This window comes from Schistocerca gregaria, chromosome 8 (genome assembly GCF_023897955.1).
Source record: "Schistocerca gregaria isolate iqSchGreg1 chromosome 8, iqSchGreg1.2, whole genome shotgun sequence".
Taxonomy (NCBI): domain Eukaryota; kingdom Metazoa; phylum Arthropoda; class Insecta; order Orthoptera; family Acrididae; genus Schistocerca; species Schistocerca gregaria.
In genome coordinates, this window is record NC_064927.1 from 362530318 (window position 1) to 362555239 (window position 24922).

The following is a 24922-nucleotide window of genomic DNA, read 5'->3' on the forward strand; positions in this document are numbered from 1 at the left end:
GCGGTGGCAGAGCGGTTATAGGCGCTACAGTCTGGAAACGCGCGACCGCTACGGTCGAAGGTTCGAATCCTGCCTCGGGCATGGATGTGTGTGATGTCCTTAGGTTAGTTAAGTTTAAGTAGTTCTAAGCTATAGGGCATTGATGACCTCAGTCCCATAATGCTCAGGGCCATTTGAAGCATCTTAACTCTCTTTGAAATCCTGAAGGTAGCAGGGGTAAAATACACGAAGCAAAAGGCTATTTACAACTTATACAGAAACCAGAGAGTAGTAATAAGAGTCAAAAGGCATGAAAGAAAAGCAGTGCTTAAGAAGGGAGTAAGATAGGATTGTAGCCTATACCACATGTTATTCAATCTGTACACTAAGCAAGCAGTGAAGGAAACCGATGAAAATTCTGGAGTAGGAATGAAAGTTCAGGGAGAAGAAATAAAAACTTTGAGGTTTGCCGATGACATTGTAATTCTGTCAGAGACAGCAAAGGCTTGGAAGAGCAGTTGAACGCAATGGGCATTGTCTTGAAATGATACAAGATGAATATCAAGAATAGCAAAACGACGATAATGGAATGTAATCGAATTCAGGAGATGCTGAGAGAATTAGATTAGGAAATCCGACACTTAAGATAGTAGATGAGTTTTGCTATTTGTGCAGGAAAATAGCCGAAGTAGGGAGGATATAAAATGTAGACTGGCAATGACAAGAAAAGCGTTTCTGAAGAAGATAAATTTTTTAACATCAAGAACATACTTAAATGTCAGGAAGACTTTTGTGAAAATAGTTATGTATGGAAGTGGAACATGGTCGATGAGTGGCATAGACAAGAAAAGAATAGAAGTCTTTGAAATGTGGCGCTACAGAAGAATGCTGAAGATGGGTTGATAGATCCCGTAACTAATGAGTAGGCACTGCATAGAATTGGAGAGAGAAAGAAATTTGTGGTAGAATCTGACTAGAAGAAGGGATCAGTTGGTAGGTCACATTCTGAGACATCAAGGAATCACCAATTTAGCACTGGAGAGCGGTATGGGGGAGAGGGGGAGGTAAAAAGTGTAGAGGGAGACAAAGACATGAATACAGTAAGTTGATTCAGAAGGCCGTAGGTTGCAGCAGTTACTTGGACATGAAGAGGCTTGCACAGGGTACAGTAGCATGGAGAGCTGCATCAAACAAGTCTTCGGACTGAAGACCACAACAACAACAACAACAACAGCTCTTAAGTTTGCATCGTTCTTGTAGGAGTATGATTACGGATCTCCAACTGTTTGTGATACAGGATGACCCATTTATCTTCGTCTTAACAAACGTTTTGTCCAAGAAGCAATATAAAAAAATAAAAATGCGTCAAGCAAATATTGTCTATATGAATGCGTGGTGTCTGTTCTTTCGGACATGTCCGGAAGAACAGACAGCACCCATTCATATAATTGATTCGCCTCGATGGGCAATGAATTCACAACTTTCAGCGCGGATGCACATTTCGTCCGACGTCCAGCGGGCATCTAAAATTAGTGAGCATCTAAGACACGGCCGGGAATTGCGGATAGGCGGCGCTATCCTGGAATGTGAGTCGGCCGGGGAGCGTGCCGAGATAGTCGCACGTTTGGGATAAATACTGTGTCCGTATGATGCAGTGGTTAACGCAACTGCGTAACAAGCAGGAGTTCCGGGCTTCGATTCGCCGTCCGGCACATGTTTTCACTCGTCGCCACTGTGTAAGGAGGCTGTTCATTTGCTAACTATGCCTATCAGTAGATAGTACCTTCAGTAGTTAGAACCTTTTATTTAGCTGGCAGTATTGGCGCTCGCTGTATTGCAGTAGTTCGAGTAACGAAGATTTTTGTGAGGTAAGTGATTCATGAAACATATAGGTTATTGTTAGTCAGAGCCATTCTTTTGTAGGGATTATTGAAAGTGAGACTGCGTTGCGCTAGTGTTGATCAGAATAAGTAAAGAGAGAAATGTCTGAGTATGTTCAGTTTTGCTCAACTGTTTGAAAATCAAATAACGTAATAGGTTTATAAGCACAGTAATTCATAAATTTTTCCTTTTGACCCGCTCTACCATCAGTGGTGTTTAGCTACCAGGGGGAAATTTACCAGCATCATTGCCTTCCTTGTAACTTTGTTCGTTACGAGGAAGTGAACAGCAGTACTTCTTAGTTAAATTGCAACCGACATTTTTTATTCGCTAATGCATTTTCTTACCGCAAGACCAGTTCACAAAACGTAGCACGGCGTATCATTTACGCAAAAATGACATTATCAAAACCATAACACAAAATTAACGTTGACTCTGCCGTTCTAGTACACAAGCAAGTACCCGGGATTACGTACATCGTCTACTTTCTGTCGTTGACAGTAAGCAAATGGAAACACAAGGAAAATGCATTCTTATAACCATCTTTAGTCAAATGACGTGTGAGTGGCACCTACACGAACGTAGAGAAGGTAGAAATGCTACTCATCTACCAAGAATGTTAAATTAGCAGAACAGTGATGCTTAAAAATACCACAGTATTGAATTGCACAGACTTTCCAAGGAGGAATCTTCAGAGATATGACAGGAATGATCGTTTTAAGCAAGAAACTACATATGGAGGTAAGCACGTTCCGAAATGTTTCCGAGATACAACACACTTAAGGTACATGTTTTCTGTATTATTCAGTGCATTGTCGTTGTTCACGACGTAGCATTGTAGTACAGAGAAAGTTGAGGCCAACAGTTAGTTAGACAGAGTACATTTGTGATCTGTCAGTTCAGGAAACTACTTTAAATTGGCCTACAAAAACTACCTACGCTACAGTGCAAGAGCGTCGTGTGAAATTTTCAATATTTTGTCACTGTCTTCGCGCAGCACGTTAGTCCAAGCGAAGAAATGAACAGGAACAATTTCGTAGGAAATGTAATGTAGTTTGATTTTGTACCATGACTCATTTAAGATAAAGGCCGCAGTTAATCCAATTAAAACTTGCACCAAGTGACATTAAATGTGTTCCATCTCGAAAACCACTTGGAGTAGGTCATGTGTCCATATGAAGTTTTTCGCTTCAAATGAGCGTTTATGTTATATCCCTGAATCTTAACCATTCTTCCTGCCACACCCTGTATGTACCCGTGTTGAAATTAAGAAAATGTAATTGCAATTACTGGAGAATTATGTTTCTCAGCAATGACATTGAAAGTACTACGGTACTGTATTACACGAACTTGTATTGTAAATAAGACAACATTATTTCAGTTACAGTTTGGATAACATACATTCTCTGTAGCTGAGTACATTACTATCTTCTCTTCGTTTGTGTACATTGTACTCACACCAACCTTCAACTGAAGACGATTGACCGAATTATCACTGTGCCCATTCCTTGCGTTTTCTTCTATTTAGTGTCAGTTTCAGCAGATGGACTAATTATATTATTCCTGATTCTTGCCCTGTGTGCTGGTACAGGAAGGTGAAAGTCAATTTTGTTTTATTTTTTAATAAGATCATATTTACGTGAATGGTGCGCTGCGAGATGTTTTTGAACAGATGTTGAAGAGAGGAAGTTGATTACTCCATAAAAAATGTATAGTGCTATTTACATAAGATGTAGTGATGTTCATATTTTCGTGAAAAACAAAGTTACAATAAAAGCTATCATGGTGGTTAATCTCCCCCTAACAGCTAAACAACATTTGTTTTACGCATTCTTTTTTGTGTGTCTAGAAAAAAAAATTGGTATGATCTAGAGTAATACGACATTCTGTATAAAGAGAAACTTCAATAATTATCTGTTTTTGCCACTTTTATATCTGTGTTTGCCACTTTTATTTTCGACCACGACTCGTTTCGAGTGCTTACGTCTTTGTTTTCAAGGGGATCAGTGGACTGTTTTTGAATTACATCTCTTTGATGAAGCGAGGTGTCTGTCTTAACCTTCATTCCTGTAACATCTTCACTGTACATATTAAGACAGAGAACTTGCTGCAGCCTGGAGATTCCAAAGCAATCCATTGGTCCACAAAAACGAGGGTGTAAGCCCTCGAAACGCATCCTGGAAGAACATAAATGTGGCTGACCCAGATAATTGTTGTAATTTGTCTTCCATATTACCTCATTATTTAATCGTGCGTCGCAGTATCTCTACTGGTTGAAAAGTAATGAGTACGATAATTGAAATAAAAATAAAAAACAGTAACAAGAAGAAAAGTATCTTCAATAGAATGTTAAAACAAACATAATTCGTACATCTTGTTGTTGTCTTCTGTCCGAAGATCGGTTTGATGCTCTCTCCACGTATATATACCGTGTACAAACCTCCTCATTTATGCATGTCTGTTGTAAGCTATACCTATTTCAAAGGGTTTACTGTAGTTAATCCTTGCTCCCTTCACGTTCTATTTACGCTTTCCAAATAATTACGTATTGAAAAATAGACTTACAAACACTTTAACGTGTATATTCAGTGTCCACACCTTTCTTAACTTCAGGAAAATTTTTCTTGTTGTTGACAGTGCACAGTTAATAGCGAGAGGTGCTGCAGTAAACCGAAACTCACAATGAAAATGAGTTCACAACTTTTTCCGTGCCATAACTACACCTGTGTTCTGCATGTTATTGTAACAGGCGAGGCAGGCGATTGATTTGCTGTTCTATGTATTCAGGTTCCGCCCTGTAATTCACGAATAGAGCCTGTGTAGAACTGCTAAATTGGAAAACTTTACTGTCGCAGTTCTTACCATCAGCATGCAAGATACTAAAAAGATACAGAAAATTTTCGTTCCCAAAGCTAATATGAGAATTTTGTTAATATCGCAAGATATTAATCTGCTTCTTCAAATCTGTATCACTTCTGCTACACTTTCCCACCAATCTAAAAAGTCTTCCATTATCCGCGTCACCCAACATTCTATACAGTTTAAGTCCCCTTTAATCGGGATCTGAAGTGGGTCGGGAACACGCGGCCAATGCTCCGGTACGGCTGGTGCAACCCTCTTGTGATCAATCTTAATCGTACAGAATTTACAGTTTCCTCTATGCTAGCTGCAAAACAAAGTCTACGGTCTGTTTTATCGACAATTGAACACCTACATTTTTCTATATTTATATACATTGTTACTTCATTAAATTTGACTCCAGCTATGATCCTTTAATCATATACGTACAGGCCACAGCATTTCTGCATATCGCAAAACCTTCAACTCAGCCTTAAAGCTAGCTGCCAACAGTCGCACCAGGTGCTATTTTTCCTACCTTTGACTAGATTTCACTGAAAATTTTGGAGATAAACACTTTTTCTTAACAACCGCATAATCTTCTAAAAACTTTTGGTTCAACTAAGCCAATTTGACGAGTTCCTAATGAAACACAAGAACAGAAACGGTCGTATTAGACGTCTCTGGGGAACAGGTGATGTATCTTTTATATTTTTGGATCACTCTATACGCAGGGTACGCTGCTGTGTATCATTCTTGTATGAATCCTTGTTCCTAATCCCGCTGTGTGGTGAACAACAACCTCACTTGCTCTGTTCATAGTTTCATTGTGAGTTTCTGATTTAGCATGTTTACACAGGTCAGCACCAATTTTTCGTTACAATTGCGTTTTAAAGTGATCGGGCCTTTACTTTCCTGTACCACACTACACATTTCAACATTTCTTGTGTGCCATTTGCAACAAATTCGACAAACTGTTTCATGTAATGCAGTCTTCAAATAACGCTTCAAGCTTCCGTTTATTCTGTGCCTTCGAATGACAAATTGACTTTTTCTGAACACTTTCGCATCAAGCTGACCCTTCGTGGAATAGGTGTTTTCTGTTGATGTCCTGCAGCACCTATTCACCTTACCACTTCTCTACTTTGCATCCCGTGTGCACGGATAATTTTCAGCACAGTTCCCAGTTTTCTACGGTTCAAATTTCTCTGCATTGCAATTCGGTGTTCAAGACATACTGATTGTGAAGGATGCTTTTGTTTTCATCTGGGCCAGTTTATATCTGATGTCTCCGTTGCTTCACCGCTATTGTTCAACGTTACCTCCTCGCTGCTACAACTATTTCATTTCTCCATATCTAAAACCACGGAAAATATCATAATCGAATTAGTAATTTTCATTGACTGTTCCTAATTCGATGTTTATTTTTGTATATAAACACAGATATTATGCACTGGGTAATACACCCATCCTGCTTAACCTCTACTCATAATCCTACATTGGACGTTTTAGATTTTAAAAGAACAAACGTACTTATCAGTTTCGCCGGCTGTAGGGTACGCTGGTGGGATATTTCGACAGTAAAAAGCTCCAAATAAATGTTCTCTTTTTTGCTGCAAAAAAGCAATAATCTCATCGATTTTTAAGTTCGGCGGAATCACAGGCCTTGGAAAACTTCGTGGTCAACCTAGCAATTTGTTAGAGTAACAATTTTGATTACTTAAGGAAAAGCAGTGCAAGACTCTTCAAGACAACGGTTATATAGTTGCACGTAACTTGTAGGAGTTCGCTTAAAACATCTTCTTTAATAGCAAGAAAAACTGCAATTGGGACAACGTAAATAGCGGAACAGCTCGAAAAAGAAGCAACATGTAGAGGATAAACACTTTTCTGCCTATTTTTATGGCTACGATCCGCTTATAACATGGACTGATGTGTAATAACTATCTTGTGATAGGTATTACCTTTAAGAGAAAGGTTACTTCAATGTATTATTACAAATTCGTAAATAACACATAAGGCTGTACTACGAAAAAGAGTGACGGGTGCTGTTAACAAATAGTTACGAAAATGGTCAGTTACGGTTGTGGAATACTTACTATGATGTGCCATTTATTGTTACTGGTATCTCCAAAATATTTAGGTGTCTTCTGGAAAATGAATTTTGGTTTTGAAACATGAGAAAAAGGCTCTTGATGTCTTTTTATCTTCGCCTTTATCCAAGACTGCATGCACAAACTGTCAGCGTATGTCACTTTCTGTCTGTCAAATAAATTGGCAGCATGTAGCCATCCTCAAATGGTCACAAGAGTGAATCCATTCATTAAATGGTACCACGTCACATAGTTTGCTTTTAACTCCTTCCTTTTTGTTTGCTGACCTCTTCGGACTACGTGGCGATGTCATAAAGCCTCTGACCGAAAGAAACCTAAAATTTAAGCTAAGGTTCAGAAGCAGTATTTTTTTTATTGTGACTTTCATATTATTTTTCTTTAGAGCATGGACAACATTACATTGTCACTTAACGAGTGTGACACCTGTACTTCATAGGTGTTAAAATGTCGTAAATTACAAGCTCCTTGGTACTGAGGATGGCAGCGTACTGCTGAAACTCGGAGTACAAATTTCCTTAACAAACGAAGCGTTCGCTGCAGACAGCGTATACAATTTATGTAAAAATCATAACTTTAATTGCAAACTTCAAAGATCTCCACATAAATCATGAATAATACAAATGTTTAAAAATTATTTGCAATAAGAAAGACTCATATGTAATTATATTAATATTCCGATGAATGAGCATGCGAAAGCCGACTTTTCGAAACACTATTCAACAGTAAGGAATGTCTGATATTAATAAAATTTTCCTTTATACGTGACCAACTGTTTCTTTTTTTTACAAGAATGTGTTACAAAAGATCAAAAAAATGTCTGGGAAAATCGTCTCAGCACACCGATGTTGTGCAGAGATGGTAAAGAAAAGAACAAACATAATTATCTTCTACTACGAGACTAATGAGCCACTATTTTATTCGAGTGCGCCATGCCATGGCGATCCCAAGGAGAACGAAGTATGCTTACATAAATTAAATTGTGGGTAAGGCAAGTAGAAGATTTTGAGTAGATGGAGAAATATTGTATTAAAACAGAAATTTGGTTCTTATGAAATGAATGTCGACATCAAGTGTGTGCCATCTACATGAAAATTGCCAGGGAAAATGGGAGGTGGGCAAAGATGGGCAACGTGAATGACTGTTTTAGGCACTTGCGAGTAAAAGAGAAGCTGATAAGTCTCCACTGTCAATCAAAAATGAAACACGCCTAACATTTGGAATCAACCGATTTGAAAAATATCAATAATATACATCAGCGTGAAGCTTAGGAAGACTGATTCCTCTGCGGTGTGTAGAAATTCTAGTGCAGGATATAGAAATATTCTTCGAGCGCTAATGCACCATGTACTATTTCCCATATGTACCTTAAAGAGATCTTCAGACTACGGATGCAGGTAAGTTACTAAGGCAACGAGAAGCATGATGTTTCATACACCTAACCACCTAGCGTAAGTGCTCAGAAATACTATAAACCGAAGTTATTTGGTTTACTAAGTAATAATCGAAGATTAACAGCTCCTTGCTGTATTGTCACGTGAAAGTTTCAGAGGATCTTGGTTTCAAAGGCATTGCTTCGAAACGAAAATCACTAGAGTCCGATTTACAGTTTGCATCTCTATTCTTGGCGAATAGTAAGAAATTCACTTCAGTAGACAGACTCTCTCTTCCGGTGAGACGAGGGAACTAGTAAAATGTTTTAGCGCCTTTTGCGATTACAGCTCAGCGAAACAGTTCTCCATATGTAAAGCAAAGTCAAACGGTTGAGATCCGCGGAACTTACATCGTCCAAGATGAGCGGTCAGTGAAACTGACGGTCAGTCAACATTCGCGTCTCTGCACAAATTTCTTACATATTGGAAACAAGGTTTCTTATGTTCAACGTTCAGGCACTCTACTGGGTACTTTCGACTTCAGTGAACCAGCGATTTAGCGTCCCGAAAGAGATTTCTTAAAGCACGTTATTGCGGTTGCTTATCCACTGCAAAGTCTTGACAAATTTTCACAGACTGGAACCTCAGCTGTCAATGATTATGGATATTTGTCTGAAGAACGTTCGTGATTTTCTAGCTAGTGTTTCCAAACATTACCATGCAACTAAATGAAAATCGGTTTCTCAAATAAATGAACCACACTCTTCGTAAAGTAAACGCTAACGTTCGTTACTCAACGTCGATGAAGGAAATAATTGCCAGGTATGAATGTGCGATCATTTTTGTACATTTTCATCCAGTTTTCATCATAATGGCACCTTTAAGCTATTTAATGCCAGTTAAATACCATGTTTCAGAATACCGTCATCATCACACGCAAGAGAAAATAAAATGGGAAGCTTTTCTCATTTGTTTCTCATTTTATTCGCTGTATCGGGGGATAGCTGTATGCCGAAACATATTACGTAACTAGTATTAAATAGGTTAAGAAGGAACTTACAACATAGTTTCAGCGGTATAAGAGTAAGCTGCTTACGACCGAAAGATAGTGTTTAGGGAGGAGCCGTGCGGAGTGGCCGCGCGGTTTGAGGCGCCATGTCACGGACTGCGCAGCCCCTCCCGCTGAAGGTTCTAGTCCTCTCTCGGGCATGGGCGTGTGTGTTGCTCTCAGCCTAAGTTAGTTTAAGTAGTATGTAAGTATAGGGACTGATGACCTCATCAGTTTGGTCTCTTAGGAATTCACACACATTTGACCATTTGTTTAGGGAGGAATCCATGTTTATTTTGTAATTTCCTACGAAACGTACATACACAGGCATCAAGGAGAGAAATTTGATCCACTGCAGCACATACAGTTACGTAAAGAAGTATTGTATATTGCGTTTAATTCGTATATGAAACGGGAGAACAACTTGTGGCTTAGTATAACTGCCATTTTCTGCACAATGATTTAAAATATCGGAGGGACTGAACAATGAATTCAAAAGACTGTAAACAAGGGCCTAATTTAGAGGTATACTGAAGTAAGACATTCTTACTATTGTACTTCTTGTAACTGTAAGAGCGGAGCGTATAAAAAGCGTAACTATCGTCTGTGGTACGTCATATGCCTTAGCTGAGGAGCGTAACGTATTTGCTGAGAATGTCAATAAAGTGTCGCATGGGGATAATTAGAGATAAGAAATTAATCAATCTACGGCTTAAGAAATAATTCAAAAGAAATATCGTGACGGCGCTATCCTACTAGAAAGAAATATTGACCACAAGAAGGAGGAACAACGTCGAGGTACAGGAATCCGTCCGTAGACAAAGTAAATTTTATGTACAAACACATTTGATGTTTGCAGCGTACGCCAGTTTAGCGTTTGCTTGATAAACAGGTAGAATAAAGGACGTTCCCAGCCACTGTGTAGTCTTTTGCTTCATTCACTAAACATTTCACAGACTCTCGTCTGTTTGTTCTTTTTTCTTTTTTTTCGCGCCGGGTACACTAACATTTCTCTATCTGAGCTTGTCCTCAATTTTCTTAATTTTACACATTTAATTTACATGCAGTTGAGATTCGTTGCACTTGACGTACCATACTGTATATGCCAAGGTACAATAAGTATGGTCGCAATTCTTTAGGCACGTTTTCAATAGGTCCCTTGTTACCCGAATCACTTGCATAAATATTAATAACGTAGAAAATGGAAAAAATAATTTCTGCATCAAAACGGGGAATCTAAGAAAACGAAAATGAGAAATGAAACTAATAGAACTAAATCTTGGAACCTCTGTTAATTAAACCTCATTGCTACTTAACACAACTTTAATAATGAACGAACCATAACACACCTCAATCTGAAATGGAAGTTTAAAAGACATAGGGTAGGTTACTTTAGTAGAAAATTAATTGTAAGATTTCGAAAATGTATTTTCAGCAAACGATCTTCGGAAATACTCTTTCTGTTAACGTTTGGTATCAGTAGTAGCATAACGATGGAACTAATGGAAGATTTGTTCCGAAGCAGACATGCAGAAACTATTTATAAATTCCAATAGAGAGCAGTATGTATTACCATCGATTTCCAGCATCATGCATTATACGCGGTACTGTCACTCTTCCAAATTTGACAGCAGACTGAATACTCTTAAGACTGTGGTTGAATACTCAACGAACATTGATTTTTAATAAATTTTTATTATAAAATAGGAATCAAATGAAATGGCATGCAGTAGAATTTACAATAGAAGCTGAATAAAACTATTTAAGACCATTTAGGTAGAGTTCTCTGTTCCAGGAGAGGGTATTAAGCATTTAGAAACTTAAAACAACAGAACAAAACCAAAACAAGGGAGCAAATTATTTGCGACTTAGCTACCACAGTGTGTGCCGCCATATAGGAATAGTCATTCTGAAAACTCTGAAATGTAGGATATGCAATACTGAAACACCTTGGCAGATAATTACTATGCGAAAAAAGTTCCAAATACATGTCCGAATACGATTCTGTCAGTGCTCTATCCAGTTTAATCATCATACCCGCCAGTCTCAATCCAATCACTTGTGGAGGATCTATTTGCTGTTTTATGCAGTACTTTGAATTACGATATTTTTAAAATATGCTCTGCAGCATATTTTCAAATTTCACTTAAGTATATGCCTTTAAATATAACTAATTGCAAAAAATCGTAAATGCTAACGTAGAGTCCTTGACATACAGTTCATTCATTACAGGCCTAAATGGAAGATTTGTTCCGAAGCAGACATGCAGAAACTATTTATAAATTCCAATAGAGAGCAGTATGTATTACCATCGATTTCCAGCATCATGCATTATACGCGGTACTGTCACTCTTCCAAATTTGACAGCAGACTGAATACTCTTAAGACTGTGGTTGAATACTCAACGAAAATTGATTTTTAATAAATTTTTATTATAAAATAGGAATCAAATGAAATGGCATGCAGTAGAATTTACAATAGAAGCTGAATAAAACTATTTAAGACCATTTAGGTAGAGTTCTCTGTTCCAGGAGAGGGTATTAAGCATTTAGAAACTTAAAACAACAGAACAAAACCAAAACAAGGGAGCAAATTATTTGCGACTTAGCTACCACAGTGTGTGCCGCCATATAGGAATAGTCATTCTGAAAACTCTGAAATGTAGGATATGCAATACTGAAACACCTTGGCAGATAATTACTATGCGAAAAAAGTTCCAAATACATGTCCGAATACGATTCTGTCAGTGCTCTATCCAGTTTAATCATCATACCCGCCAGTCTCAATCCAATCACTTGTGGAGGATCTATTTGCTGTTTTATGCAGTACTTTGAATTACGATATTTTTAAAATATGCTCTGCAGCATATTTTCAAATTTCACTTAAGTATACGCCTTTAAATATAACTAATTGCAAAAAATCGTAAATGCTAACGTAGAGTCCTTGACATACAGTTCATTCATTACAGGCCTACTACAGATTCATGATGTTATATTCTGAGATATAGAACAATACAGTATTTCTTTGCAAGAACAGTTGCAATTCTTGCATCCCTCGCTCGTTCGAATCTGTCCAGTCACCCAGCTACCGATAAAAGACTTGAAACGTAGAACGAGTTAAATGAGTTTCCTGTATAAGAAACTGGGATTGTCCGACTGTCACATAAGTTAGCGGATTGTATCGAAACATCACCGCAGCAAAAGTCAGCGGACCTCACGAATAATGGAAGTGACACGCTGGACGCGTTCGGACGACAGAGATAGCGCTTCAGCTCTGCGAGCGTAGACGGCCACTAAAAACAGCCGGAAGGTAAATTATTCGGAGTTTATCACACCTAGCTTCCGGGGAAAAGTCCAGACGGAGAAGAGTGCACGATAACATCGGCTCGCGGCGTACGGAGAACCGCTTCGAGACGTTAATCGACGACAGTAAAGACGCCAACACTCAAATTAAAACCGGTCTGCTGTCTGCACACCGCCGAGGGTTGGATACGGTACGACTGCGGGAGTCGGAATGACGTTCTACCGTGCTCGCTGCCTCTGCGACAGTGACGCGGTGTCGTTGCACGGACGACCGCAACGCTAGGGAAGCGACACTTAAAACACGAGATGGAAGCAGCGGTATTCACAAGACATCCTGCGTGAAATTATTCAGCAGGAAATGCAGGACAGTTTTTACGTCTTTTCAGGTGCTGCCAATATGGCGGCTTGAAGCACCAGTGGTAGAACAAATCATTCTGTTTTTCATAGCAGGGTTAATAGGCGCCTTGCTCAAAGTGTACTGCTTTCACACTGAACGGCAGCTAAGGAATTCTACAGATTCCATAACGGAGTTTGGTGGTGCAGCTGAATGCGTCAGGTACAGAAAGAACACTTACGACGATCATATGCATCGTTAGTGACACTTGATCTAGGAGCCACTAAACGATTAGACTTAAATTACTGTTGGGCTTAACTAAATTGCTAGAAATCACCAAAAAAATTGTGTGACAAACACTGAACCATCCCTTCCTGTGAAAATGAACGCATGATTACGGAACGATATCTGCTATAGTTCCATAGACATATCAGCTACTTGCCCAAGTTAAAATAATTGGACCGAATCAAAATAAACCTATTTCTCAAAAAAGTTGTTGTGTTGACTATTTCATCCACTCGCTCCTCAGATGCTGATTCCTTGAAGCTGGGACAAGAAGCCTGTGGTCGGATATATGAACTCTATTATTGCAACACCCACAATAAGGACGATATACGAGGATCAAGATGTCTAGCAACACGTATGATAGCTTTTCGACAGTGGAATAGATAATTCTTTTTGCTATGTCAAGCATGTTTAGTCACTATTAGAAGTGTTTTTTAAAACAAAAATGTGTTACCTAAGGCAACGTTGCTGAATGAAACAACTGATGAAAATTTTTCTAGTGTGTGAACGGACAGCATAATCTATGCCGGAGCAGTACAGCAGAAACTGTTGGTATTGCAATTGGAACTGTAGTTTCCACGCATCCTCTTCAGTCATAACATGTAAATGAAGCAGCAGCTCTGATATTAAACCTGTCACAACACTGTGGTGTTAATTCATAAATGACGGCTGATTATTTCTGCAGTGCCGAGTACATAATTGAAATTCTGAGGAGACATTGAAGCAGCAATGAAAGTAGATGTGGGTCAAAATGACGATGTCTAACACATTTGCAATGAAGGCTTCACATTGTTATAGTTCAGGAAGAGTTAAATTCGATTTTTACGTTAGACTCGTCTGAATTAGCAAAATGTGATGCTCAATCTATCATATTTCCGTACATGCACACAAGGCACAAATCACAAATTTGTCAAGACGAAGCCCAGTTTTCTCCGGTATTTTTATTATTTACTATAGCTGGTTGATTCAGAGATGGATATCAGAGCAGCACTAAATACATTCAGAATAAATTTACAATAATTTTATTCGTGGGGAAATAAAATTATGGTAATTGTCGCAGGCAACGACCGGATTAACGCTTTCCACACTAAGGTGTACGCAGTTTTGCCTAGTCTTTGTTTTTAGTTATCTTTCTGTCTTGATATCGTCATTGGTGCAACTACTGTAAGATTTCACATGAGTTTATATGGACTTTTTTCTTGACGTAGCCTCTCGTAAATAACACATAATTACGAAAACGATGTAAAAACCGGATAAGGGTTGTGAATACAAGAATGAGATTTAGCGCGTTAGCAATAACAAATTTTGATTTGGTTGCCTAACAACGGAAGACAGCCAAGGAACTCAAAACACAGTTAGCAATGAATACTTGAGTGCAGTGCAATCAAGTTACGTGCAAGCCAGGATATCACATTAACACTTGGGCAGTGCGGATACAACGGACTACTTTTACGTGAGTTGACAATTGTCTATTTGAAATGGAGTATGAGTGGTAGTGGTATAATGGCCAGAAAAATCTTTACATAGAATGAACATCAATCCTATTTTTTACATCCGTTCTGTGATGACATGTGAACATGTCTGAAGTTTTGTGCCAAGTGTGACCAGCACTAAGTAAAATGAATGATGCTGCAGCTAATGAGTACTTCCGAGTGCGGAGAGACAGTCCAGCACAAGCAGAACACATGGTCAGAAAATGATTTATGCGCTGCTTAACAAACAGCGTTACCTCTGGAATGCGAGAGAGCACGTTATTTGGTTGATATGAACTCAGAAAACAATATTTTAAAATATTATGAGCAAGTGCTAAATTTCGCAGCAAAGCGACATCACACACTACCTACATTTTCATCTTGTTTGTGTGGATGACATTAATATAATGTCAATGTTTTTGGGCACACCAGAAATAAAAGTCGGAGAAATTTCTCGCGTGACCTACGACGCCCAATTTTTTTATGAATTGCAGAGCAATAATCACTTGGGATTAGCCTTTAATCACTCCAAATATAAAAATCACGTGAAAAACCTGTTTCAGCACCTACAATGTGTGATCTGCTGTTAGGAGGAAAAGAATCTACAGCACCATAAAGCACTCACATTTCAAAAATACGTAAATCTATATCTGGAGCATAAGCTCCCGCATATATATAGTTACCTAACGTCCAGTCTACAAATGTTTTTCATCATACTTACAGGAAGTCTCGTTCAAAGAAGATGTCAATTCTAATCTCGTTCAGGACTATATGAGGAACCATTGCTTAGCAACTGTCTGTACGTGGCAACAATGAATAACTCAGATTTGTGTTATGTGTGGCAAAACGAAATTTAATCTGTTTGCGAATCTATCAAAAACAATAACAGTGGAAATCTACACTTAATTAACGATACTACCAATTTCACTGCGGGACTGTTTGTATAGTGTGTATTATTTTACAGTGAATTCAAGTGAGTGATTTAAAAAAATTGGAACACTTATAATACTTAAAAGTATTCTCCACATGACACCTCAAACACGAAAAAAAGCATTTTAATCAAGAGTAGCAGGAATGTAATGTACAGTAAATGACTCTTTTGAAGCACTTTCGTTGTAGGGTGCATTCCATTGTCAGTTTTTATATGAAATGTTGATTACATATCTCGTTTCAACAGGTGACATGAAATTCAGAATTCGTACAAGGTTCCCGACGGCGAATGACGTTCATTATTCCCTCATTGTGATCAATTTCGTTTCAAGTAACTAACCTAACAATTATAATGTCACTACTTTCATTCAAATGTGAGTGTGCGCTAATGAATTATTTAAAAAGTGTAAATCAGGTAAACATTATCTGCCTTAAACCAAAGAGGTCTGACTAAGTATCACAAATCTGACAACTCATTTTATAACTTTATCTTCATAACCGGAGAACCTTTTTACTGTGAAAATTACTATTCCATGTAGCAATCGAAATGTTAATTCTGCAGTTATGTCCTAATAGGAGGATGTTATCGACGTGCATACGATGCAAGAATCTTACAAGCCCACAGCTCGATGAAACGAAGCTCTGACTCATTTCTCAGTAGTAAGGAGCATATTATAGAGAAACATGTGACACAAAGGTGAAGCTCTATGGTGCATTAAGGTTTAGTTCCACGCTTATGTTGCTGTAAGTGTAATATCATTCTGTGTAATTGTGTGTCAAATATCTCTCTTGATCGCAGTGCAGTCTGAGTCATGTAAATGTTATCCATGTTCTGTCTGTGATATTCTCCAATAATTATTTGTATCAAACATAAATAGAAATTCATATACAGTTCTGAAGAATTCAGTCTCTGCTAATGTGAGTGGTATGGCTGTTAACTGCCTGCTGATGTGCAACATTATGACAAAAAAAACATCTCTTTCTTTGTGTCTTCAACAGAAGGAAATGCCGAATTTATAATACTGGTCTTTATTTTACTCGTTAGTTTCCTCTGGTATTGATTCATCCTCCGAACAAGAAAGGAACCGTAGCACATCACTAATCTTTGTCACAACTAACTTCATAAATAAATCTGATATATCAGCTGGAAGCTCTTATACGCGAAAATAACAACCGTAATAAAAGATTTTCATGTTATTTGTTTACATTTGTGCGAATGGTGGTGAAATCTTAAACCTGATACGCCGATAACGAATAAAATAAACACCAATGTTATACGTTCAACATTCCTATCTTTCTCAGTTTGATTTTGTATGATACGGTAATGGAATTATTTGGCTTTTATCAATAAACAGACCATAAGAAATTTTCTTTTCATATGACAAACACTTGCCACTTGTAATTTATTGACGATTCGTTCTGTGTTCTTGAGTCAAGGACAGTATACAATAGGAAATATTTCGGTCTACTTACAGAAAAGTTGTATATCATAATAGGCTATTATTTTTAATTTTAATATAATAAGATGTTGATCCATCTTCAGTTTTACTTCCAAAGAAAGGAATTAAGAAACAAACAAAAATAAAATATACAATCAACTGAGTAACAAAGATGAGACGGCTCGTTCTAGTTTACATGCAATCAGTGTATTCTGGTATCTACCGGCTATGTACAGGAAATTAATAATTTGTATAGCCAGGTTGTGTTGCATAAACAAGACTACTCGTTCTTCCGCTTTGATGTCAGCTGGAAGGTAGTGATCGAGTAACTTCGTTATTCCTTTTATTATAGACAAAAGCAACGGTAATTTGAGCACTCCAATGTTGTAATATTTTTGTTTCACAAAAAATTCCGGTGCGGTACCAATTCGTGTAAAAGATATATGGGTCTCTGCTTGATTCTTTTTTCTTTGTTTCTTAAAATACTTGTTCGGGACTGCTCTTTGAACACAATTCCAGTACAGTCATTCGAACACACCATAATTGCCATCTTTTCCCGAGCACGGCAAAGTAAAAACTCGGAAACGAAGGTTAGAGCTAGCTACACATTTGTGTATATGACGTAGTTAGGGACTAGTAGCTCGTTATGGACTCCGTAGGGATTGCTCACGTTTATTGCTCGACAACAAACAAAACAAGATCGATCTGGTAGCACTTAGAGAAACTGCGTATGTACAGTAGCAGGGAAGATGAGCGCGTAAACTCCCGAACGGGATGTAGGCTTTTGTAGCAAAAAGCGCCTGCGCATGAATTTCATCTGAAAGCGCGTGTGTGTAATTTTAAGTTTAAGAAAGTAAGAAGTAAACTAGTTACGCTCACATTGTATGTAGAAGATTGCATTGAGTGGCGGTCTTACAGAAATGTTTGTTGTGGGGTTGAATTTTGGAGATAGATCACCGGATTCATAAACATCATTTCGTTAGTCTTACTTTTAATACTCCGATATTGTTACTCTCTTCCTAGCAAGCGAGAACGGTAGCTCCTAAAACGAAGAAACCGTGGGGCGTCTCGCTTTCTGATATGACTTCAAGTCTCTCGAGTTTAGGCCTAACGACGAGAAACGCAAATTTTTTTTATGGAGGTCCGGTACGAGAGAGAAACTCATTTCTTGTGGAGCTCGGAGACTCATACCTCAAATCCGTGCTACCGACATCGCAGGCTCTGCTATTTATTTTTGTATACACGACGTAGGAAGAAAGAAAAGAAAAACGATCATTCAGTGCAACCCTACGAGGGAAACAAAAGCTAAAAACTAAACAACCGCAAAAAACACTCTAGCTTGACGCCTTCGTCGTCTACGTTTATTACACTCATTACTTCGCGAGATTCGTGTACTTTCCGGGTAGTAAAAATATTCACCGCAACTTTTTTTGTTTGTTTGTTATTAATCATGTAAAAGGAAACAACACGTGCAAATAGGACACTATTGTAGGTACGTATAATTATTTCACCGGTTTATCATTTATTTCCTGCAAAAGAACAACACCATTCATGTTTATTTGGCTGGTTTTTCGCTGTTTTAGTATTTTTTACGGTTTACACCTTTTGATTTTTTTCCTTTTTCATTAAAAAAACAACAGAATAACCGCTGCACTAATTGTTTTGTTTTTCTTTTCTCCCAGCGGTTCTTGACGCTGTGCACACTCACACGGGTAGACACTCGTCGGCCTCTGGTTTGGTTCCTACCTTGGTCGACGTGGGGGAAGGACGCCGTGGCGACGCGGCGAGAAGTCCCTGGCGTCGAGGGGGTCGGCGACGCAGGGCGTCGTCGCTGCGCTGCCGGTGGACGCTCGCGGGTCTGCTGCAGCTGCCGAGGGGTCGCGAGCGCGCGGGTGGTCGTCTGCGTCCGTCCGTCCTCACCCCTCACCAGTGTCTGTTCGTTTGTTTAAAAAAGAGCTCTGTCGCAAATATATTTATACATTCGTATTTTTTTTGTTTTGTTTTAAGATCCTGAATATACAAATATTGGAACATCGTACACTCGTGTGTGTTAGGCTTGTGTGCCGCTCCGCACCACGCGGCCGTGTCCACATCGCGCGTATAATATATATAATATATATTTATGTATATAGATTCTCCAACTAGGATTAGTATGTACACTGGGTTATGTGCAGAGGGGGGCAAGTAGTCCGTGCTAGCGAGTCGCGGCGTCAGTCCGGTTCGCTGGGCCTGGCCGGTCGGTGGCGGACGCGTCCGCCGGGGGTGCTTGCTTGCTTGCTTGCGGGCAGGAGCTCCGGCGCGCCTACGGCCAGTAGTAGGCGTGCCGGAAGAGCCGGCCTTAGGCGATGTGCTAGTGGGCCGCGAGGCTCTGGTGCGTCGGCATGGCCTGCGGCGACAGCATGGGCGGGCTGTGCGAGTGGCCGTGCTGCTGCGGGCCCATGGGCGACAGGTCGGCCGGCTGGCCCGGGGGCGGCCCGCCGGGTCCTCCGTAGTGGCCGTGCGGGGGCGGCGGCAGCCCGCCAGGCCCTCCGCCCCCGGGGCCGCCCGCCTCCAGCATGCCGCCCTCTCCCAGCGTGTTGGGCGGCGTCATGCGCTTCTCCTTCTGGCGCCGGTTGCAGAACCACACGCGCACTACCTCCTTCTCGAGTTGTAGCGAGTCCGCGAGCGCCGTGATCTCCTGCGCCGACGGCTTGGGCTGCTTGTGGAAATGCTGCTCGAGCGCGCCCTTCACCGACACCTCGATGGACGTACGCTTCTTGCGCTTGCGGCCCTGCGCCGCGATCTTGTCGATAGACGTGGGCGAGCCGGTCGTCGAGTCGGCCTCCTCGAGCCACTTCTGCAGCAACGGCTTGAGCTTGCACATGTTCTTGAAGCTGAGCTGCAGCGCCTCGAAGCGGCAGATGGTGGTCTGCGAGAAGACGTTGCCGTAGAGCGTGCCGAGCGCGAGTCCCACGTCGGCCTGCGTGAAGCCCAGCTTGATGCGGCGCTGCTTGAACTGCTTGGCGAAGGCCTCCAGGTCGTCGGAGGTGGGCGTGTCCTCGTCGCCGGGTCCGCCGCCGCCCCCGGGGCCCGGGTCACCAGGCCCGCCGCCCCCGGGCCCGCTGCCGGCGCGCGGGTCCCCGTGGTGGCCGCCGCCCACCGAGTGGTGCAGGTGGTGCGGCGCGTGGTGCGTCGCGTGGTGCGTGACGTGGTGCGCCGCCGCCGGGTGGTGCAGGTGGTGGCCGCCGTGGTGGCCCATTACGTGGTGGTGCAGCCCAACCGCCACCGGGCTGTGGTTCTGCATTTCGCGTAGCGAGTGGAGTTGTTGCGGGTGCAGCATGCCGTTCATGGCGGCGTGGTAGTGGTGTTGCAGGGGTGACCCGGAGCCGCCGCCGCCGCCTCCGCCGCCACCGCCTCCGCCGCCCGCGCCGCCCCCGCTCTGGGCCAAGTACTGCGCCGCGGCCGCGGACACGACGGGCGCGTGCCACGACATCTGCTGCTGCTGCTGCTGTTGCTGCTGCTGCGTGGGCGGCGGCTTGATATCCGGCTGATGGTGGTGGTGGTGGTGATGGTGGTGCGCCACCATGCCGCCCCACGGGTCCTGCCCGGGGCCGGGGCCCGGTCCGGGCGCGGGACCCAGGCTCGCCCAAGGGTTGTGCGACAGCGTGGGCGACGGCGAGCTGGCTACGGCGTGGTGCTGCTGCTGTTGCTGCTGCTGCTGGTGGTGGTGCTGCTGGTGCGGCGGCAGGTACTTGACCTCGGCGGCGCCGCCTCCGCCGCCCCCGCCGCCTCCGCTGTCGCCGGAGCGCGGGGACGAGCTATGGTACCCTCCGGCGATGTTCATAGCCCCCGATGACGCACCGCCGCCGTCGATGTCCTGCGCGAGCCCCGTGCTAGCGGGCAGGTAGGTCGTGGTGGCCATGTAGCGGGGGGCCGCCGCGCGGGCGAGCCACCCTCCGCCTCCCAGCGCGCTGTCCGGGTCGCTGTCCCGCTCACGCGCACTAGCGCGCCAGACGAAACCGACGCACGGCACGGCTGGGGTCGCCGTGGCTCATGCGTTGTAAGACTCCGCGTTCGCTCTCCGCGCCCTCCGACCCGATCCGGCTCCACGGTACGCGGCGCGGCGTGACGCGACTGCACAACAGCTCTCGAAACGACTACGACTGCGACTCCTCTCTCACACACTGCTGCTGTCGGGCGCTACGCCTCGTCGACTGAGCCGAGAGCTGCCGCTGCGTCTCGGACGCGCTCGGAACCGCTCGGCTCAACTCGGCAGCGTCCGTTCGACCGCCTCCCGCCCCTCCTGGCAGCTGGGTGCGCACGCAGCCCATTGGCCGGCTGTAGCGGCGCGTGACGTCACGTGGGCGGCGGCGCGTGGTTGGAGGGCGGGCGACGCTGGCCCCGCCTCCGGCGCCGCGGCGCTGCGGGCGTGGGGGCAGGACGCGCCGCGCCACGCCGCAGTCCGTCGCTCCCTCCCTGGCCGCCAGGTCGCGCCGCCTGTCCCGCCAAACCAGATTTGCAGAGCATCCCGGAGCGTATCGCATCGCTTTCCTCTCTGTCGGCCGAATCAGGACTGTAATGTTTACACATAAGAGCAAAACTTATTTTTCCCATTTCCTGTTCGATCTACCTAACCTGCCAATACGACACGCCTTATTGCTCGCTGCAATAAGCTTACGGAAGCTCCACAACAGCACTAAAAGAACTTAGACGAAATAACTGAGAAAATGGTAACGCTTGGATCGACATGTTTTACCCGTATTTCAACATCCAAAATATTCATTCAGTACCTCATTGCAACCTAACAACCATGATAGTAGATATCTGTCCATTGGCTCATATTTGTTTTTCCAGATAATCTGAAACTAATTTAAGAGCTATTTTGTCGAAAACAGACTTTGGCTGTTTAAAAATACAGGTTACTTCTTGCAATAAAGTAAAAATAGTAGCCAGCTATTTATTAAAAATAAATAACGCCGTTACCAGTTTCGAGCAGACAGGTTCGTGGTTAGATTGCGGTTCACTTTTCTAATTATATGTAGCTTATGTTGTATATATAGCAACAGCTCTTTTTCGGTGTGGCAGAATTTCTTGTGGTGGAGGTGCCTACAGCAAAGAGCGACGACACCAAAGGAAGTTTCGCCACAACGAAAATCAGCTGTGGTCGCACGTACAGGGTAAGCTGTATGTAATTTTAAACGTGAACAGCACTCTAATGTTGAAACTTTTGGTTCTAAACCGGTAATTGCGGTATTTCGTTAAGAAATAGCTTTATTAAAAGTGGCTGGTTGTTATTTTCCCTCTATTGTAAGAATAAACCTGCTGAAATAATTCGCTTTTTAGGCACTTTACCTTGCATATAAATATTTTTTTTCACGGAAAATTAAGTTTATAACTGCTCAGTCCCTTTTTGTGGGTCGTGGTAAATCACTACATCTCTTTCATACAGAATTTGCTAGCGAGAGGGGCGTGTTATTTTAGTCTATATATTTATTCCTTCAACGCTAAAAAAAATTCTCTTACGAAAAGATTTTTTTTGTTCAGACCTGTGGCTACCTAGAGCAGAGTGGTTGGGACTAGATAACACGAATACAGAAACGTGTTATTTATTTTAAGTTGAAGCCTTTTGTGATAGTGCTGCTATTGCTGGAAAAGTGCTTCCTCGTCCTGCAAGGCTATGTGTTTGCTTGAAGTTTCAAACCTATTGTGACAATTTCAGTCACACTAATGAACTAAAAATCTTACTGGAAACTGAATCTTACAGCAAATAATCCCTGGTGTTCATTGATGGCCCTAAATACACTATGGATGTCTGACAATGGATTTTAAGTGCACAAGATCAGGGGAACCAAACTCATTTTACGAATGCATTCCAACGACTGCTGTCAACAAGTTCGAAAATGTCTTTATTTTCACCACGCAGGTGACAGCCAACATTCCTCTAAACTTTCAATAAAATATGTTTCGTTTTAGTTGTTCACGAGGGCTCATGAATCCCACATCAGTATTATTACTGGAGTGTTTGGCTCGTTTTATTTTATGGCACGCACTGTCTGATATCTACATAGAGGCCTACCAGAGAATGAAAGCAATGAGTTCATTAAATGCTTGCAAGCACTCCAACACGGAACCCATAATCATATGATGCTCTGTTTGAATTTTTATGAACTTAAATCCGCTGTGGGTGCGAAATCTTATAAGAGCTTTGTTAAGACACTGAAAACTTTAGTCAAGCAAAGACGTGCCGCAAAAAAAGGTTTTTAAATTTGTGATTCCTGCATTGCAGTGCTATACATCTCCTTGATCAGAATGGCGCCGTTAGGCACACATTACAATGAGGTTACTACTGCACTACGGACCCCACTCGAAATTTTGAAGATTACTTTTTTAAACAATCTGTTATTAAACTGTGTAACAAAAGGAAAGAAAATCAGCACTACATATCGCTTGACAGAGGAAAGGAATTTTGTCAATGACTTAATAGGGATCTTATATACTGAATAGTTTGAAATGTGCTGGAAGTGTAGGAAAATAGAGGGTACTGCCAGGGAATGAGTAAACATTATTTTCCATGTGGACCCCAAGGTGGGAAGATTTAAGAATATTTAGAGAACAAGTCGACAAGTTTGCAGGGCAGCTCATGCGTGGAAGTTATTGGGAAAAGGCATTCGCACTGGCTCATAAACCGAGGAGGCGGGCTCGATCCCATCTTAGGTAGATAGGTGTGTGTGTGTGTGTGTGTGTGTGTGTGTTGGTTTGAAAGCTGAAAATTCCTTCGTAAGAAGCAAATATAACATTAAATCGAGAATAATTTTCAGAATAGTGTTGAAATTGCTTTCAGATTTGTTAAGTAGGCTGTGTGGGTCGAATAAAAGCACTTTGTTCGAACCGATCTTGGGCTCAAATGAGTTTTTAAACGTGCAGCTTACGAATGTGTTCTACAGAACTGTAAAATAAATATACGATTTATGGTCTATATATACTTGCCCTCTCGTTTCAAGAGGAGAACTTTTGTCTATGACCATCGGCCGTCACAGCTTTACTCCTGCAGATACCTCTCTGCTACTTGCCAAACAGCAAACAGTTGCCGAGCCTGCAAAGATGATCATTCTTGATGGTTGTACACGTACCCACAAAACAGGCAACACGTCGAACACGTGGCAGCCGAGAAGGGATTGTATAATTGGCTGGCTGCAAGGGCCTACCCCTCGATTCGCCGAAACATTAGTCGCAGTGTCATTTGAACTACGGTTTAGCAGCCGAATATCGATTTCATATCGAAAAGAAGTCGATCTCGAGTCGAGGCGAAGCCGGACGGAGACGGCGCGCCGGCCGGCTCAGCGCTGTGATGGCTGCCGGGAGCCGTCCTCTCCGGCTGCTCGCCTGCTGCGCCGCGAGCCCTCGTGGCGTATCGACCGGGTGGCGAGCGGCGCAGAGCGGCGGTCCTCTTTAAGGGCGAGTCAGCTGCCCGCTAACACATGCGCGATCACGCACCGCGCACACAACTCTCCCTTTCGGGCCGTACGCACGACGCAGCTTAAAGAAGCACTGACCCCGCCACAACACGCCGACAACCCAGATACCTGCCCTCCCCTTCTGCGAAACTACACCTCTGCATCAGCACAGACGTCTGGCTGGCGAAGAAATGTATCGCTCAATGTCACTACCTCCACTGATATCAGTTATTCGTACTTCCCGCCCTACCCGAGAGAGATAGCAGCACAAACCTTCAGTAGCTGGAATGGATGGGAAGACCCGACCGGTTAAATCGGATACCGGTATTTTAGTTCTGAGTAACGGGTATTTTTTAGTATTTGTTTGTTCCGATTACAACAGGTGTTTGTACTTTTTACTAATAACTGGGGAAAAAAGCGAAATATCAGTTAGCCTTAGCAGCAGTACTAGAAATTTTTGGTTTTAAACTAAAACTTAAAAAAAAGAGTAAAATTTT

The 24922-nt window shown here is 42.2% G+C and overlaps 1 protein-coding gene across 1 annotated transcript; it reads right to left on the reverse strand.

Moving 5' to 3' along the window:
• Window positions 1–16919: 16919 nt before the first annotated feature.
• LOC126284712 (POU domain protein CF1A) lies at window positions 16920–21194 on the reverse strand. The gene has a single exon (XM_049983845.1). The coding sequence runs from the start codon at window positions 20891–20893 to the stop codon at window positions 19343–19345; it is 1551 nt and encodes a 516-aa protein (XP_049839802.1). The 5' UTR covers window positions 20894–21194; the 3' UTR covers window positions 16920–19342.
• Window positions 21195–24922: the final 3728 nt, after the last annotated feature.

Coding starts and splice junctions, on each gene's coding strand:
- LOC126284712 (XM_049983845.1), bottom strand. CDS start 20,893: ATGGCCACCACGACCTACCTGCCCGCTAGCACGGGGCTCGCGCAGGAC.